The sequence below is a fragment of the Candoia aspera genome, chromosome 3 (genome assembly GCF_035149785.1).
Source record: "Candoia aspera isolate rCanAsp1 chromosome 3, rCanAsp1.hap2, whole genome shotgun sequence".
NCBI lineage: Eukaryota > Metazoa > Chordata > Lepidosauria > Squamata > Boidae > Candoia > Candoia aspera.
In genome coordinates this window covers 113,788,267-113,807,208 of record NC_086155.1, presented here as the reverse complement: position 1 = coordinate 113,807,208, position 18,942 = coordinate 113,788,267, and the positions used below count along the sequence as shown (strand labels likewise).

The following is an 18,942-nucleotide window of genomic DNA, read 5'->3' as shown; positions in this document are numbered from 1 at the left end:
ACCTAGAGGCGAGAGGGCACACTGATTACTTCCGACCCTGCGGATTGCAACAATCAAAGGCGGGGAAAGTAAAAGACGGATCTGTTAAACAAACGCTGTTCCTCCTGGTGTCATTTGATCTTTACATGAGTCCCACGTGAAACCGCGCCCAAATCGGACAGTGTGGTGGAGCAGTGAAGGTGTTGAACTCAGAGCAATTCCAGTCCACCTTCAGCCACCGACGCTCACTGGGGGAATTTGGGCCAGTCACTCTTTCTTGGCCCCGCCCCAATCGCGGGGTTGTTGTGAGGAAAAAAACAACAGAGGGAGCGCTAGGTACGCCGCCTTGAGCACCCGAATGATAGGCGGAAATGAAATAAAAGCATTGACAGAGGAATGTTGATGATACTTTGGGACAGTGTAAAGCAGAATGAAAGGGGTCGTCGGGAGGGAGGAGGGGACTCCTCCTACATTCCCGAGTTCTTGTAAGGAAGGTGGTGATTTAAATGCAGCAACAACCGCGGGGGAAGATTGTATCTTATAGCGTCAGTCCCCTATAGCTTTTCTGTGACTTAGTGATTAACTTGGAAAGTGATATTCCGGGCTATTCCGAAGGCCGTTGGTATTATTAAAGGGATGATAAACGAATAATGCTAAAAGAGTTACAAATCTTAAATCGTATTGTTTACTTGGAACACATGCTTATTTCAATTATATTTCAAAAGTGCCTATTCCTGCCTCTTGCGTATTTATTGATCTAGCTTTTAAACCGTCTTGTTACCTGAATTTCAAACGTTTCCTACCAATTAAACTATTCTGACTTCAAAGCAGCATCGTCTCTCCGCTGTTTCATTTGTATAGGAATGAATGCAATGCTGCCTATTTACAGCCCTTTTAAAATCTGGGTTTCCCCATTTTCATAGAAAACTTCCAAAGTAACCCAACTTGAGCCTTCTGATGCAGAATCCAAACCTTGGGCCGCCCTCTCTTCTGCGCAGGTGCAGAAGGAAGCTGGGTAATTTCCGGTTTAAAAATGGCGGATGATAAGGTACGTGCGGAAATGGGATTGTCTTGTTCGCTCCCCGTTGTCATTCGCGCTTGCTCTTTTTTCCTTCGTTGGGGGCTTGCTGGCGTCGGCCGGGGATGGGAAGCTGTAGTGGGCAGCTTACAACTTGTCGTATCTTGTGGACATCTTGTTTTTGTAAGCTCCTTTTGGACCCGAGCCGGGTAGTCCGTGAAAAATCGGATCCAAGAAATCAACTTCTGGGGTTCGCGCTATTTAGATACCTTCCCAAACCTGCTATCAAATTCCAAATTGCATATCTTTTGCCACCTAAAGCCAGAAACACTAAGATTTGTGCTGCCCCGTGCAGAAACTCGTGGATCTGAACTGTGGAATTCGTCTGTCTCCATAGAACAAATCGTGAAAATCACGGAACTGGCTGTTTTGGCTTACATAACACAAAGATGTGCGCTGAAGGCATGGATCCTCATGACATTTACGTAATAATGATTCACCTTGCTTTGGGGTGATGAAAAATATTCCGCAATGGCCGTATCACAGACAGAGCTGATCTGTAGTTTAATGATAAGACCTGGAGGACAACCATTCTCTGTATCAATTCATAGGATTCATTATAATCTATGCCCGAAGTACTTATTTTTGCACCACCTAGAATTTTATTCATTTATACAGTTTGGCGGCACCTGACTGCAGAATGACTCTGGGCAGCTCACAATATAGTGAACAGAATAAAAATAAGATAATTAGGAACAAGATGAAAAAGAACTAAAAACAAACTAAAGAATGAAAAGAAGGTTGGAGTCTGTTATTCTTTTGGCTTTGACTTTGCACATGGATTTGAGAATGGATTTTGTGGGAATCCCATATTAAACTTCAAGGAATTCATTAGGACTTGTGCCCAGAATCTGTATTTTGTGTCATAGTTCCGTGAAGTACAGAACCCATGACTGTAATAGGATTCATGATTTGATGGTGATTTTGGAAATACTGTTTTCAGTCTAGACTATGCAATCTTTAATTAATTGGCCAAATTTTATTATGGCCAGTTATGAGTATATTTGATAGGTGCAACTGTGACAGCTTTTCATAGCTTAACCTTGTATCAGTAGCATGCCACAGTCCCTGAAAGCTGTCTGTGAAACCTAAAATAGGTTCTCTTCCCCTCCCCCAGCATGCCTGTAGGGGGTTCAAGAGGGGCAGATTTCAAAGGCACTATTGCATTGTGGCAGTGCAAGCTCCATTCCTCGTGTATGTGCCTCATGACATTGTATGGGACAGAGCTTACAGTATGATTTGCTTTCATTGTTTTGATGGAAGGATCAATCCTGTGGATGCATCTGTCTCCCCCATAGTTGTAGGCATGCCTTTAAAGGAAGCAGCATATTCCCATTTACTCCCAAGTACTTCAGACCTCTGTCTTCCAACTACCAATAGGGAGGATGTTAGTTGAGTTGAGGCATAATGGGAAGTGGTGGGTAAAAGTGCTTTTGTTAAGCTGCCTGTCTGAATGTAGGTCCCCACCCCTAAGACCTGGTCACATATCTGATGCAACCCTTGATGAACAAAAGTTGCCTACTGCTGGTATAAACTAATATTTGAAAAATAGCCCACTAATGAATTCCTATTTCCCACTCCGAAAAGCACACAGTATTGTTTTCATGTTAAGCTGTTGGAGAGAAGTCAGACACGTTAAAAAAAAGGCCCAGTGTCCTCCCTGATGTAGTAATGGTGCACTGCATGGTTTCACACAGACTATTACTCTTAGACATTAGCTAAATCCTTGGAATTGCTGGACTACTTTGCTTTGCCTCAATTCTTTGCTTTCTGGAACAGAGATACTGAAATGGATTGTGCATGCAATTTGGAATATGCGTTTTTGTTTCCAATATGTAGGATTCTCTGCCAAAATTGAAAGATCTTGCTTTTTTGAAGGATCAGTTGGAAAGCTTGAAACGAAAAGTTGAAAATGAGGTACAGGCTGGAGTGGGGCAGGTAAGGATGGGGTTGCTTTAATTTGTTTTCCCAGTAGTTTATATCTTTCATTTGCTACAGAGATTCTTGAATATAAATGACAACAAAGTATGAACTGCTGACAGTTCTATTCCATCGAATACAAATCTATAAAACAACATCATAATCTGTAAACTAAACCTACTACCAATACCCACCCCCAAAATCAAAATGGACGTTCAGAAATGGACTGTACTAGACACCCCTTCCTTTCATTTAAATTGAGAGTTTACTGTATGTTTTAATTTATCTGTTAATGCAATACAATATAAATATTGTATATTATAATTTATCCATTAATGCACTATAAATGCAGTGGATTATGTTTGATCCAATATAGATAGAAAACTCTGCCAGCTTCCAACATCTCTGTTTGTCTTTCTGTCAGAAATAGCCTAATTAAGTATTTGTTTATTAAAGTTTAATTAAGGTCTTGAAATATAAACAGAAATAAAAGGACATAATGAGATGAGCTAAATTGTCCAGTTGTTCTCAATTCAAGGCAAATAGGTTAAGACCAGAAAATTCTAACTATCTCAGTGCAGCCACATATAAGATTTCTGCAACTTCTCTAACATTTCAATAAACCCAAATGTCTCTTTAAGTCTGTGTGGTGTTCAACACCATATGCATATAAAATTAAATTACCTTTGTCTAAATTTAGCTGATAAGGAAAATGAAGGAACATAGGAGTACACCAATTTACAATATGTTACTGTAGTATCAATCAATAATTCAGTTTCTGGAGCTATTTGTGACCCAAAGGACATGTCTAAAATCCAATTATATAACAAATGTATCATCCTCTTTCAGTAATCAAAAAAGTGCACCCAAGCTTCTCAATTCTTACGTACGGAAATATTTTAACTACATCTGTCTCCTAAAAGTCATCAGTTAGGTCCAGTGCAGTGCAGTTTAAACAACCCTGTCATTAGGGAACAGTGTATCTTTTGTTTAATGTCTGTATTAGTACTTGTCTGCATCTGGAGCCGTAAGTGTATATATGTATGTTTACTGTGTTAGTCATAACATTATATTAGCTTTGAATTCTAGAGAAAATAGATGAATTATTGTTTTGTTCAAATGCCTTGTCATATTTTTTTTCCTTTTTGGTTTTTTCAACAGGAAGGTTCTTGGCTGGCCTCTCCATTTCTGAAAGGATTTTTTGCTGGATTTGTTGTAGCCAAACTAAGATCTTCTGCAGTTATAGGCTTTTTGGTGGGGAGTTGTACTGGAGTGTTTGCTGCTCAGACCTATGCAATTCCTGATGTCGAAAAGACAGTCAAAGACTACTTCAGTTCATTCAGGAAAGGATCAAACTAGAAGATGCAACAATATTCATGCAACAGTACACTTGAGAAAAAAAATTATCTTTCAGCTTCTCATCTCTTTCAGTTCTACATAGGTCAGACATGTTTGACTTCTTTGGCTCCATTTTTGGCATTCTTATTAACTGGAAAAGTGTTTTATAGTGGACAAATAATAACATTTCAGCAGGTCTGCTTAAAATAAGGTTCACAGGTTTGGGATGAAACTGATGTTGCTGCTTCAGCTCTCCTGGGGCTTAGATCAGATGAGGGTCTGGGTTGGACAGCAACACAGTCTCTCTCTAATGGGGTGAAAAGCAACTGTTACAGCATGCTTGCTGTAAATGTGCCCATGCCAGGAAATGTGGCATGCAATACCAGCTTTCCCTTAATCATGTATACGTATTATGCTAACATATGCATTTCATTTTTATCCTGTTTTGCTGATCTGAATCCTTACTTGTGTAACATCTGCGTTTGCCACAAAGATGATATAGATTCCTTCTTTTAAAAAACATTTTTTTATTTATAAGTTGAAAGGTGATCCTTCCCTTTTCTCTACACATCCTGAAAATTTATTAGATATCACTGAATATTGGTTGCCTTGTAGTTGCTGTAATTGTTGGGATTGTACTAAGTGGGTGCTGCAGGTCCTGACTGTTATTATCTCTAATTCCTTTATAGCACTTTTTTAGTTTTAAAAATGGCTAGATTTCCTTCACTGCCACCTCTGTGGTACTTTTAATTGCTTTAAAGAAATAATTGGTATTCCAATTTTTATTCTTGCACCAAAGACTGACTCAGCATAGACAACCTGCCCTTTTGGTACTGATACTTGGGAGCCCTGTATGCAAATGGAAGTCTGCAGTGCCCACCGTATGGCCTGCGTTTGACAGGTGGCTGCATGTCACTCAGTTTGACCTTCTAACAGTCTTTCAGGTTGTGTGCTTTCGGTTACTTCAGCTGTCTGTACTGAAACTGTACTGAAGACACAAGATCTTCCTCAGTCTCCAGAATCAGTTTCTTTTTTCTTGTATTTATTTATTTGTTAAATTACCTTTTGCTTAGGAGCTCAAGGCAGTATACAACGTGCCCTCCTCCCATTTCCCCCCACAAGAACAATTCTGTGAGGTACATTGGGTTAGGAGAGAGTGACCCGCGCAGAGTCATCTGGTGAGCTGCTTTAGTCAGTCTTTCACCATTACACTATACACTAAAAGAGGCACTCTCCTTTTTTTGTTTTGCTGAATGTGATAATTCACCTGTCAAGAAGCTAAGCACCTGGATTCCTAGGAAGTTGCTCATTTGGGTATATTTATTGTATACCAAATTTGTCCACTAAATAAAGGTCTGTGTGTGTGCATGTATGTATGTATGTGTATGCACACTAGGAGGGCTATCATAACTGGGCTGCAGAATCCACACAACCACTAGATGGCAACAAAGTGATTTGGTGACTTCTTGCACTGGATTCTCTCTTAGATATAGATACATAGAGCCATGGTATCTAAGCTGCAAAATATGGATGAATCCTGGATGGCAGCAAATCTTGTGCAAGATATCACTGAATCAAGTCTTTGCGGAAAGTTCATAGCATATTGTGAGAGGAACAGGCTCAGATAAGGCATCAGACTTTATGTAATTCAATTCTGTTTCATACAAGACCCTCTGCCAGATACAGAATGTATGATTTGTGGTGGTCCAAAGTGGTATAGGGAGTGTATGCCCTCTCTTTTCCATATACTTTGCCTTTTGATATGAATCCACACCTTCACAAAACTATTGTAACCCAAAAAGCACTGGATTACACATTACAGTTTTCTCTGGTAGGCTACACTATCCTAGGAAAGTAGATATATCATGTAGTGTAGCCCAAAGGTTTGCATACCTTCAGTTTCTTACTAATATACAGTGTACAAAAATGACCGTTTGAGTGGAATTGTTTATCATAAAGGTATGGTCACTCTCTAAGATAATGTACTCTAAAGCAGTTTCAGCTTTATTTAGATTACCAGTTAAGCTCTGTTTCAAACTTTTTAACCCCTGATGAAAAAAGCAGATTCTTGTGTAGAAGCCCACTTTTTTGCCACATGGTATAAAAGAGCCTGGAACTTTACTTCTGTTTGTCAGATCTTCGTTCTACAAGACAGCAAGTAAAGTGGGGTGTTCTTCTTGTTGCTGTTGTTTTAATGTGTGGCCATGATTTTGCAGAATCTGTCATAATAGTAACAAGAAAGTGGGATCTTAGAAAGCAGTCATCCATTCCCTGGCTACCTAATGAACAGCTTTCTAAGCCTTCAGAAGGGAGGAATTTATGTTTTATTTATAAGTAGCACTAGAATTTTGTCTCCAAGATGCCCATCTCTATCCCTGTAGCTTTTTAATCATACTCAGGGTTGAATTGGAAGAGTGTCAGCTCACCCAAGTGCCAGTTAACAATTCTCTGAAGGGGGTATTTTACTTTTGCTCTTTCTTAGAGGTTTGCTGTAACACAAATGTCTTATAAACTTCATAGGTGGTTAAGTGCCTTTTGCAAACTGTTTTCGTTCTTCTGTGTTGTTTGCTCCTATAAAGTATCTATTGCTCCCAGATAGTTCCCAAGAACAGATACAAATTTCTAAAGCAACAACAAAACACAGTTGCTTTCTGTTCCCTAAAGTTTGCCTAACTTTTCTTTCCTGGATATACTAAATATGTAATAGGTTTGAGCCAATAATATATGTATTTGCTTTTCCAAATGATGCTCTGAAATGTTTTCTTTTAAATTCAGCTCTGATCTTTACCTCATAGAATGTAATGGTATTTTATATTCTTTTTTGGCCAAGTACAGTTTCAAACTTTCTCAAGTTATTTCTTTACTATTTTGAGTATCTGATGGGATTCTGATATCATTAGCATTTCTACAGTCCTATAGCCAAATTAATTAATAGTTGCAGACAATCAATAATTGCAAATATGGTTATATAGTAATTCCATTTATATTCTCCAAATGCCACCAGTGTAGATTTCCCAAAAGTTCCTTTTTCTGGAAACTGGTAAATATTTGATTTATCTATAGCATTCTTGATCTCTGGTAAACTTAACAAAATGGGATAATTATCTAATGTTCCTTCTTTTTCACTTCAGTTTGTCTTTTGCACGTGTGGAATTGTCCCTTCTAGTTTTTTTTTTGTTTTTTTTACTTTTGATAGGATTGAATCTGGCATGGTTCATTGTCCAGTTTCATCAAATGTCTAAACTGGAATATGAAAATGTTTACTGTTTGAATTTGTATTTTGTCCATTTGTCCATTCCTTTGGTATAAAGGAAACTATTAAGAATTTTGTAAAATAATTGATGATGTGATATTGAACAATGACTGGTTAGTAATAATGGGGTTCTTTTTTCACCCAGCACTATTTGCTTAGCTTCAAAAGTTACCTAAAAATTTGGGATGATGGAACAGACCTGATGTCTACCAAACACACTACTGGAAGCCGACAGCTCCATTGTATTTACTTGCCATCATCACCTAGGATAGTGTTTCTCAGTTTCAACAACTTTAAGATGTATGAACTTCAACTCCCAGAATTCCCCTAGTTAACATGCCCACTGTTAAAAGTCCACACTTGTTAAAGTTTCCAAGTTTGAAAACCCTGATTTAACCTATACAATCTTCCTCCAGTACATGGGGCGTGGGACTTATCCAAGGCCTCCATAGTGGATGCAGCTGGCCCAAATCAGCCCCCATCACTCAGGGTCAGGTCCCCTCTTGCAGATCCATATCATCAATAAAACTAATTTCTTTTCCTCTCATTTAAGTGTCACTGTCATTTTGGAATCTCTTTAAGTAGGTGAGACTCTTTTTGTGTAGCACACACCACTAAACTCTCTCCTTTTTGTTAAACATGGAGCAGAGAGCAAGAGAGCTATTAGGACACATTCTTTGTAATTATCCCTTTCAGCCATTGAGTGATGTGTTGCCTAGAATGCTGCTTTTCCCTTTAAGGAGAGTGGCAGGTTGAAGTGGGCAAAGAGCAAGCAGTGGCATAAAAGCAAAGGGGCCACACCTGCCCGCCTCCATTGCTCCTCCCGAGAAAGCATCTTGTGTTCACTGCAAGCCAACAAGATTTTCAGCCGGGTAAGTCCACCCATTCACTAATACAGCTCCATGTTAGCCAACAAATAGATCAGGCTATTCGCCTTTTGTAAGCCTCTGAAGACTTGGCTGCTGCCCTAGACACTCGGGCCAGTAGATTAGGCTAGCCCTATTGTTGATGTGCTTTTTATGAGAGAGGTGTTATTTCCCCAAGATGCATGTGTTATTCTTTTCATTGTTGGGTTTTAATCTTTCCCCACTGCCCACAGTCACTGTTGTGAGATGGGAGGCTGTATAAATTATTTAAATAACTAAAGAAATATGGTCATTCTGCAAAGTGGGGTTTTATTGTGTGGTGACTTTTGTAGCCGGTATGTTTGTTTTCCAGGCATCTTTGATGTTTAGCTCCCGTTCTGCTGGCATTGTAGTTTGAATACAGGGTTCGGTGGGCTTACAGGAATCCATTTGCAACGGTAACCTAGGCCTGGGGTGTGGGGTGGGCTCCAAACCTGCTAGTGCAGCAGGCCCCCAATTCCTTAAGCCGGCTCTGTCTATAAAGAACGTGTCTGCACTTTGCCCCTCTTCCATTATCACCTGTGGCACTCAGTTGCCAAGTGAGCCATGTTGGAAAAGAACGGCAGTGCTTCTTTGTGGCAGGAGGTTCCAGCGAGAGTGGCTTCAGAAGTGCTGGGGGTGGAAAATTAAGAAGAGCAGCAGAGCCCAGCAGCTCAGCAGCAAACTTTCCCAGGAAGAAGCCACCAGGGCCAGCTCAGGCTAGGAGTGACCCAGACCCAGATCCAGACCCACCAACCAGGCAGCCCCTTTGGCAGCCCAACCTGGAATGTCAGAAGGTGGGAGAGGACTCTGCCTGGGCAGAAGAGGAGTTTGTATTCTCTTTCCTTTACAGCCGGGAGAGCAGCCAAGGCCTGGGCCAGTGGAACCCTAATAATTGACCCAGATGTGGTCTACTCAAGCCTGCCGGTGAAAAAGGGGAGAGAGGAGGAAAACAACCTGATAGAGGCTAGATATGATATACATACAGAAATTCCTAGGAACCTAGCTTCCAGTGGGAATGTGGACCGAACGGCTGTGCCCACAGGTTCAGCGGGCAGAGCTGACAACATGGTAACTTTTTTCGGGCACAAGCAGGTTTTCCTGAAGCCCAGAAATGTTCTCCAGATCAAGGCTTGCAGCCAAAAGATTGCAAACATCATTTTGCGTTTGACTGGTAAGAGCCAGCTGGGAGGTGGGGATTTCATCACTTTCCAAGCCATGCTATAGCCTTAAAGGGACACTAAGACTGGACACCCCATTTCTAAATCACCAATTTGTATTTTTTTAAAGTATATGTACCCCAAGAGAGGCTTTCCACAGTGAGGAGAAGCTGGTTCTCTTGGTGTTTAACATTATCTTTGGAATTACTTTAAAAAAAAATTTTTTTAAGTGTTGGATTTTGTTTTTCCTTCCAAATATAAAGGAGGATTGAGAGTAAACAATTGTCTTCCTGTTATTATTTTTGAATTAAATTTGAAGATACTAACATTTTCCTACATGTTGAATTGGCTGATTTGAACATTCAGCTTTCTGTCTTCACTTTCCCTTGAGATCCGTCAGCTATCTCAATTTCAGTTTATGTAAACGCACTTGGGAACTCTTGCATATCTTTGACTTTCACTGATTAAGCTCCTAGGGGTCACCATAATCTACTGCGTGAGACATGGAGGATTTCAAACAGATTCTTTCTGACTTCCATCAAGATTTTAAACAGATTTCTTCTGACTTTTATCAAGCTTTTATGCAAGATATCCAGGACATTATGGAAAATATGAGAACTAAAATGTGCCATCAGGTTGGGGATGTGGTGGATGAAATTGAGGAATTTAAGAGCGATAGGTCTTTTTTAAGGGTGAGATTGGGATTTTTATCAAGATGCTGGATGAAGATTGGATAGTGGAATTGGAGAAATCTAAGGGAGAGAGTGATCTGCAAGCCATAAGTAAAATTGATCTTCTGATGGAATGCCATGAAAAGAACCTGGAATCTTTGAGGGGGGCAGTTGGGCTGTTTGATTCTTCTAAGAGAAAAGCTCTGTGCACATTGTGGGGTTATGTACTATAACTGCTCTGGTTTATTTTGAAGTGGGATAAGGGTTGAAGAATGTTTATCAGGTTTGCTTTTGAGGATTTGATTGATACTATTTACTTTTAAAGATTTGGGTTTACTGTTTTGAATTGTCTTTGTTTCTGGGTTTATTAAGATTAAAATTATTAAAACTGTTGTATTAGGGTTAAAGAATGTTTATTTGGTTTGCTTTAAGGATTTGATTGATATTATTCGCTTTTAAAGATATGGAATTACTGGTTTTGAATTATCTTTGTTTTTTGGATTTATTAAGATTGGGTTTATTAAAATTGTTGTATTATTAAGTATAATAGCAGACAACTTATGTGCTCTTTAATTTGATTCTTATTGTAGTAGACAGAAATGTATAGAATAGCGGTAGGAAGGAAATAATTAAATAGGTGTTATCTTTTGGATTGGAGAATGATGTTTATATGAACTTTTTTTTCCTTTATCTTAATATAAGGGGGAGGAGTAACTGTACTTACAGATTATTATTATGTGTTAAAGTGGAATGATTTATAGAAATAATGTGGTGTTTCGATTTATTATAGAGTAAGAGATTGACTATGGGACGCGGTGGCGCTGCGGGTTAAACCGCTGAGCTGCCGATCGGAAGGTCGGCGGTTCGAAACCGCGCGGCGGGGTGAGCTCCCATTGCTAGTCCCAGCTCCTGCTCACCTAGCAGTTCGAAAACATGCAAATGTGAGTAGATCAATAGGTACTGCTTCGGCGGGAAGGTAACAGCGTTCCGTGTCGTCATGCTGGCCACATGACCCGGAAGTGTCTCTGGACAACGCCGGCTCTAAGGCTTAGAAACGGAGATGAGCACCGCCCCCTAGAGTCGGACACGACTGGACTTTACGTCAAGGGAAACCTTTACCTTTACCTTTACCTAAGAGATTGACTATGGAAAATTTTTGTATATCCTTGCTGTTAAAAGTTGGAAACCACATCTTGTAAATTTTAAAAAAATATATCTTGTGTTTCTATACTTTTTTAGTTTTTTTTTCTTTATTTTTTGTTTGTCTGTAGTTTTTATTTTTCTCTTGAAACTTAATAAAATTTACTATATAAAAAAATAAATTCCTAGAAACCTATGGAAATATAGTATAAACATGAGAGCCAGTTTGGTGTAGTGGTTAAGGTGGTGGCCTAGAAATCAGGTGAGTTCTAGGCCTCCCTGAGGCATGAAAGCCAGCTAGGTGACTTTGGGCCAGTCAGTGTCTCTCTCAGCCCAACCCACCTCACAAGGTGATTGTTGTGGGGAAAAAAACAGGAGGCAGGAGAATTAGGTATGTTTGCCGCCTTGAGTTGGCCGGAAAAAAAAGCGATATAGAAATATATATCTTAATAAAAATAAGGCTCAGATATGCAGTAGAGGTAAGTCTGAGAAAAAGAGAAAAAAATAAGAGATACTGGAATAAAAAAAATAAAGCACTACCATAAAGACTCTAGCAATAAATGGATATATCCTCAGGGTTTTTGAAAAGCAAATCTTTACTTTTGCACAATACAATCCTCCCCATAACAAAGGAAGAAAAGAATCACTTCTTGTCTGGTCTACCATTCCCCAGAAAGAATCTGTAAGATCAAATTAGAAGGGAAAAGTGATAGAAGCCCTCTTGACATCTGCTACCACAAATGTTTAAAAAGGAGACAACATGCCATTTGTGTTTTAGGAGCTGAATAAACCAAGTTTATTATAGGTCAAAAGTTTAGGAAACTTACATTAAATCAAAGCCAGTTTCAAATACCATAAAGAATCTACAGTAAACCAAAATTTTGAATATTATCAATATCCAAAAATATAGTCATTGTTGGATTATAATGGTTAAAGCTTTGCAATCACTTTGCAATCTTTGATGGTCCCATATAAATCTAGTATTGCAATCCTTGATGGTCCCATCTACATCTAGTATAAGGTGCTTGAATAATTAGAAAAAAGTTCAAGTTTCATTATATGGACATTGTATGAATACTAAGATTTTACCAAAATAAGTTTATAGTTGAAATGCATAGCAGGACCTTTCTCAAATTGGGAAGGACTGTGATCCTCAGCACCATTAAAAGTTGAGGATAAAAGGAAATATTTAAAAGATTTATCATATATCACTAGTAAAATAGTAGACAAAACAGGAGATTTTTAAAAATCTAATAAAACTTTCTATACTACTATAATCTATTGGAAAGCTACCCAAGTCAAGAATCTTCCCCAGGTTCATGGCTTTAATTATATCCAATATTTTTTGAAAAAAAGTGTAATGTGACCTGGTCTGTTTTAGCTGTGAATGTTTCTCATTCTGTAAAAAATAATCTACTGTATATCATTATATGTTAAAGAATTACAGCAATACTCATGACATTAAAAAAACATTGTTGAGTGGTAGATCTAGATCATACAGTACATTTTCCTATGTCGGTTTCAAACAAAATAAGTATATTGCTTAATTCATTTATATGTAAAAGCTAATAATTTACTAGGTTTCTCACTGTTCCCCAGTAAAGCATTAATAGAAAACAAGTGATCTATTGTTCAGAAGGGTAGGATACACTTCAAGTTAACATTTTTTTTCACTTAGTATTGAAGTATTTAATTTTAGCTAGAGCTGGTTCTTCATATGAAGTGTATGCAATAAGATAATTTCAAATCATTGCTTCTGGAACCTGCCATCTCTTCTTCCATCTGTCTAATAAACTGTTGATCATTCAGCAAAATACCTTTCAAAGGCTATTTAGAAGAAGTTATTTTCAATATAGCTACAAGCTTCTGAAACAGCACGTATAGTAGTAACACCTATATTGCATTTTTTAAAAATTGGATACTAAAGAGTGAGATACTGTACTACAGAAGTGGATATTTGATATTTGAGACAGGTTAAATCTTCTCTATTGCATGTCTTGCTGTACTTGGAAAAAAAATCTAAGTTCTTGTAGGTTATTGGTTTGTTAGATTATTCAAAAATGGGGACTTGTCCAAATGCACCTTCCTTCCTAGGGATGGTTCTGTTCTTAGGTGAGTTCTAATGAGTTCATACTTTTCCTGATCCTCCAACCTTACTTTCTCAGCCTCATTTTATTGTCCATGAAGTTAAATCATCATGTTGAACTGCAAAGTATCATTTCACTCTTTTGAAAAAATAATATTTCCCCCCCATAACTCCTTTCAAATATCATCTTAAAATTATTGGAAAAGCACTTCCAAATTAGAGTAAGCAGGTTGGTTTACCATTACCATAGATGTCTCTCCAAGTGTATGCAGGAGGACTACCAGGTGAATGCATATTTCAAAAGGAGAGACTGAGATATGAAGAGAGCCAGTTTGGTCTAGTGGTTAAGGCATCAGGCTAGAAACCAGGAGACTCTGAGTTCTAGTCCTGCCTTGGGTGTGAAAGCCAGCTGGTTGACTTTGGGCCAGTCCCTCTCTCTCAGCCCAACTCACCTCACAGGATGGTTGTTGTGAGGAAAATAGGAGGAGGAAGGAGTATTAGGTATGTTCCTCACCTTGAGTTATTTATAAAAATAAAAGCAGGATTAAAAAGAATAAAAAAAAAAAGAATGGGTAAAGTGAAGGCAGACTACTGATGCTCATATTCACAATGAATATCTTGTCACAAGTAATGCCTTGTTTTGCAGTCTGATGTGCCTGTAGATCCACAAGCAACGGACAGCCATTTAACACTCCAAGGCAAGGATTTTTTCCATCAGCCATGATGCCTCCTGTAGTTGCCATGACGTATGGGAAACCACCTTTCCTTATTCAGGTGGACATTTTCTTTTAGGTCAAGGACACCGATGTTTTAGAAATAATCACAGTAAGTGATTATTAGGAGGTGGTCCAGGGACAAATATTTCCAAGATAAGATAGAATTAACAAAATAGATTAGCAAAAGCATACAAGACATCTGGGAAAGAACTGGAAGATTGACTTGTCTGTTCAAATTTCAACTACTCTCTAGATTAGACATTCTTTATGCCATGTCTCTACTGAAAAATGTCTCATGAAACACCAGCATTACTAAGATTAGAGTATTAATTGGAATGTAGGGCCTTCTTACCTGATTTTATAATATATTAATCAATTTGCATTCACATTAACAACTGCTTATATGTCAACTATACAGTAATATTGTACATGTCAAGATGCATCTTTACAGACTTGCAAACTCCAGCTAGAAGTTTTCCTAAACCTCTTCACAGAATATGCTTCTATTTTTTTTACAAAATGGGTTTTTTAAAATTGCAATTAATATGAAAAAAGTAAGAAAGTTCTTGAAAATGTGCACACCAATCCTTTGAATATTTTCCTGTGTTAAAAAATAACCTGACAGGTAGCAAATGACCAGAGGGATTGGGAGGTATGTTGTGACAGTTCCCTCCCACTTCACTCTGTGTCCACCCCCCTTGATATTTAGTTTTAACCTCTGGGAAGTTAAGTCACCATGTTGAAGTGCAAAGTACTATTTCATTCTTTTGCAAAAGCCTGAAGAGACTTATGAGTTCCAAACACCCAGCCAAACACCCCTCATGACTTTGAGGAGAGTGACTGGTGGTGGTTGTCCTGCCAGCTGGTGAGACTTGATGACAAACAAATGTCAACTTGAAATATTTTCAAATTAGCATGCTGTTCTTTACCATTCTATATTGATATCATTTTTGAAAAATGCTTAACCAGTCCCATCCTCTAGCTCTTCAGTTTACATGACATTAAATTGGGTTCTGCTTACAAGCATTGCAATTAGCATTCTCATGGCTACACTAGAAGCAAATGAAGAACAAAGGAAAGACACATCAACAGAATGACTACTGAGCCTTGACTCATCAAAGTCTTGTTGCAATGTAATAGTGACAGAGGTACATCTTTTACCAAATAGCCCTGATAAATAGGAGGGGACTCACATGCATAATCCTGAGGCCAATCAAGCAGCAATGATTCTTTGGCTGCTAAGTCTTGGATTTCTCTGATATAATAAGTACAAGAACAGTTATAGAGATTGTGGCCAGCCTTTAAGCTCTGTAAATGTTCCAGATACAGTAGATCCTTGCTCCGTAATCTTGACATGCAGTTTCCATCTAAATTCAGGACCTCCAGATTAGGAAGCTGATGGACTAATGAGAATGTCTGCAGTCTATTATTGGACAAATAGAGCTCTTTCAAACCAGAGTGTGAGAGATCTAGAGTAAAGATGTTATTGGCACTCAGATCTAATACCTTAATGTTGGGAGGCAGTAATCTATCTATATGTCCTAATCCTGTGTTAGACAAATTTAAAATCTGAAGTGATTGTGGCCACATACAATAGAAGGAGAAGGCTCCAGACAGGAAGTCATTCTGACTCAAATCTAAGTGAGTAAGCATACCGAAATTGCTAAGAGTCTTGCACAAAGTCTCATAAGAGGTCAAATTATTGTGATTTAGTTTTAATACTTGGAGCTGTGGGAAAGCACCTTTGCAGAATGTTGAGTTTATGCTCTGGTCCTGGAAATGGTTTCCTGAAATGTCCAAAAAATGCAGTGCTGTGAACACTCTGCCAACCTTGCAAGGGATAGATGTAACTTGTGACTCTGTCAGTGTCAGATTCTCCAGGGTCTCTAGCCACCTGTTCAGACTGGATATATCAAATCTCTCATCCAGAGGGGCAGCAATCACTTTGTGGAAACGAAGAGAGGTAACTTTCAGGTCCAAGGGCCCTGTATATTGCCAGCGTGCAAGTCTAAGGAAAGTGCAATTAACAAATTCAAGTTCTGAAACAAGAGGAGTATAGGAAATAAATTCCAGGGCTCCTGGTAAGAGAACCTCCGGCACAAAGAGGTCAGTAAAGATGAGTTTTTTTACTTGTACAGCTCCCAGGATGTTGACTATATTTGAATCTGGCTTGATTCCAGAAAAGCCTACAAACTGTTCCAGATTTCCTCCTTTGAGTTCATACTCAGCAGCTAGAAGGCATACAGCGACATTTGTTAATTCTGACTGGTTTAGAAGCGAACAAATACAGCGACTTTGGGCCTCTACAAAGATACAGCTGCCTTCTGCTTTGGGAAGTTGCAGCCCCAAAAAGAAGAACATGAAGGCTGGAAATCTGCACATGATGTAAAACCTACAAAAAGAGAAAAGCTTCTGTGTGATTTTCTAATCAGTAGATGATTATCCTTTCATCCTTATCTCCCTGGTCAGTGAAAAGTTCCATAAACATGGGAGCAACATGTATTAACAAACAGCTCACATTTGTCTCTTGCCTTCTCTGAATTATTATCCTGGCTACGATGGGAGAGTTAGCATAAAATTTAAAACATACCTCTGGAAGCACCCAGGGATAGGGTATCTAACTTTCCCTGGGGTTTCTCTCAAGAAGTAAAGCAAACTTTCTTGGCAAATGCAATTAACATAAATCTTTCACAAATTACACTGGAGACGTAACTGTTGCTTATTTATGGTTCCACATTCTGTGGCCTTAGAAAATAAGAAGAGGTTATCTTAAAGAAAATGTGTGAGCATGTGGTTCTGATAGGAGAAAACTGGTAAGAGAAAAAAATAAATTTCAGCAATAAAACGAACTACTTACCATGTGCTATGGATTTTAAAATCTGTTTTTGCACAGTCTATAGATTAGTTCCTCCTGCTGCCAGGATGTCCAGTCTTGTGGAGAAAGAAAATTAATCCTTATACACAATGCTGTTCCTTATTGACAACACTGTTCCCTTCCTTCCAGATATAACAAAGGTGGAAGATAAAATGTCTTTACCAACTGTAGATCTTTCTTAACAGTCCACCTCTAATTCTTTTATTTGAATTGCACTTCAGAAATTATGAAAATGTTTGTGAGCACTTGATGTTCCTTCACTAGCCCTTTGAGAAACTCCCACTGCAGGATATGGTTGCATTACTATTGTGTAAGAAAGAACTCCAAAGTCAGGAATAGAAAGAGGAAGAGAAAAGCATATGATCTGGATTTCTGCATTCAAATCACACACTCTCAGATGTTTGACAGCAACACTACTGTCACTCATAGGAATGGACAGAAGACAGCATTTCTATAGCTTAGCTGTATTTAGATTTATTTAGATTCATTTTAATTGGAATTTCTTCTAAGATACAGTACTGAGATTGCTTGGGTGTCAGCCCTACAAGGTAGACCAGACTAAGAAACAATGCTATATAGGTCAGGACTACTTTTGTAACAGCTGTAGTAACAGAAACTTGCAAGTCTGAATGTGCTTCCCCACTCCCTTACTTTATCTTTGTGTGAACTAGGGAAGAGCTTGTCTGAGATATTTTCTCAAGTTAGTTTCTTGGCCCAGGCTCAAGTCCTGCTTATCTGACTGTTGCCTTGGTAGCAACTCCTCCTCTGTCTTTCAAGGCCATTCCCTATGCCCTCTACATTGGATCACCTTGATACCTATGCTACTGGAGACTACATGGGGATAGTATGACCCTGGTAGTTCTCTTGGGCCTCTTCATGGCTTTTAATAATGTCACGGTACCCTTTTGGGCCCTCTGGGGCTTTAGGCCTTGATTGTCATCATTTTGCAGTGGTTCTAGTCTTTCCTGCTGGGACATGCCCAGAAAATAGTGTCCCACAAGATTCTACCATACTCTATGCCACTTAATACCTACATGGAGCTGCTGACTGAGGTAATGCAGAGCTTTTGGAATGAAATATCTTCTCTGTATCTTCTACCCTCAAGGAAGTAGTATCTTTGAACATTGTCTAATTTTGATGGGCTGGATGAGGAAGAACAAGCTTAAATTAAATCCAGACAATTTGAAGGTGCAGTTGATAGAGAGAGAAACAGACTCAGGAATTGAAGTGAACCCTTGTTTTCAGTGGAGTTGTTGTGGTTAATGGGTTTTTTGAAAAGCAGTTCAGCAGTGGCTGACTTGTCCTTGGGTAAATACAACAACCAGCAGCAGAATCCTGTTATATACCCAGGAAAGGAAGCTCAGTGGCAGAACCCTGTTTTTCCTTCATCCTCATAATCATTTATTAAATTTATATACTGCCCAACTCCCAGCAACTCTTGTGCTTATGAGGCCCTTAGTTCCCCAGTTAGGGCTTGGAAGGTCTATACCTGGACTTCATGATCTAGTGAAAAAGACTGCATCCTGGAAGAAAATAATGCAAATAGTGTGTGATGAATGGAAGCCACATCCTATCCATTGTTGCTCATTCTAAAAATCTGCTTTTCCATGTGCCACTTCCGTTGCCATTGTCTTATCTATGCACATGGCCACTGAATTCAAAACCCAGGCAGCTGAAATCTTCCTATCAATTGGTATGGGCTAGAATGCCTCACTTGGCCACAAGGACTCCAGTGGAAGCCTATTTATTCCTCCATAGAAAACTATTGCCTGAGACTCTTTTAGTACAAGAGTAAGAGAGGTAATGGATCAGCCAGAACTCGTCAGAAGATTTGGGGGGAGG

The 18,942-nt window shown here is 38.9% G+C and overlaps 2 protein-coding genes across 2 annotated transcripts; one reads left to right on the top strand and one right to left on the bottom strand.

The window, feature by feature from the left end:
- Positions 1-924: 924 nt before the first annotated feature.
- Positions 925-7,058, top strand: LOC134493847 (SLC35A4 upstream open reading frame protein). The gene is made up of 3 exons (XM_063298647.1): positions 925-1,027; positions 2,897-2,995; positions 4,139-7,058. Exons 1-3 carry the CDS (start codon positions 1,013-1,015, stop codon positions 4,334-4,336), a joined length of 312 nt encoding a protein of 103 aa, XP_063154717.1. The 5' UTR covers positions 925-1,012; the 3' UTR covers positions 4,337-7,058.
- Positions 7,059-14,902: 7,844 nt separating this feature from the next.
- CD14 (CD14 molecule) lies at positions 14,903-17,310 on the bottom strand. The gene is made up of 2 exons (XM_063300184.1): positions 17,083-17,310; positions 14,903-16,617 (listed from the first exon to the last, which is right to left on the bottom strand). The coding sequence occupies exon 2, from the start codon at positions 16,605-16,607 to the stop codon at positions 15,273-15,275; it is 1,335 nt and encodes a 444-aa protein (XP_063156254.1). The 5' UTR covers positions 16,608-16,617; positions 17,083-17,310; the 3' UTR covers positions 14,903-15,272.
- Positions 17,311-18,942: the final 1,632 nt, after the last annotated feature.

Coding starts and splice junctions, on each gene's coding strand:
- LOC134493847 (XM_063298647.1), top strand. Junction 2,996..4,138: donor TACAGGCTGGAGTGGGGCAG/GTAAGGATGGGG, acceptor TTTTTTCAACAG/GAAGGTTCTTGGCTGGCCTC.
- CD14 (XM_063300184.1), bottom strand. CDS start 16,607: ATGTGCAGATTTCCAGCCTTCATGTTCTTCTTTTTGGGGCTGCAACTT.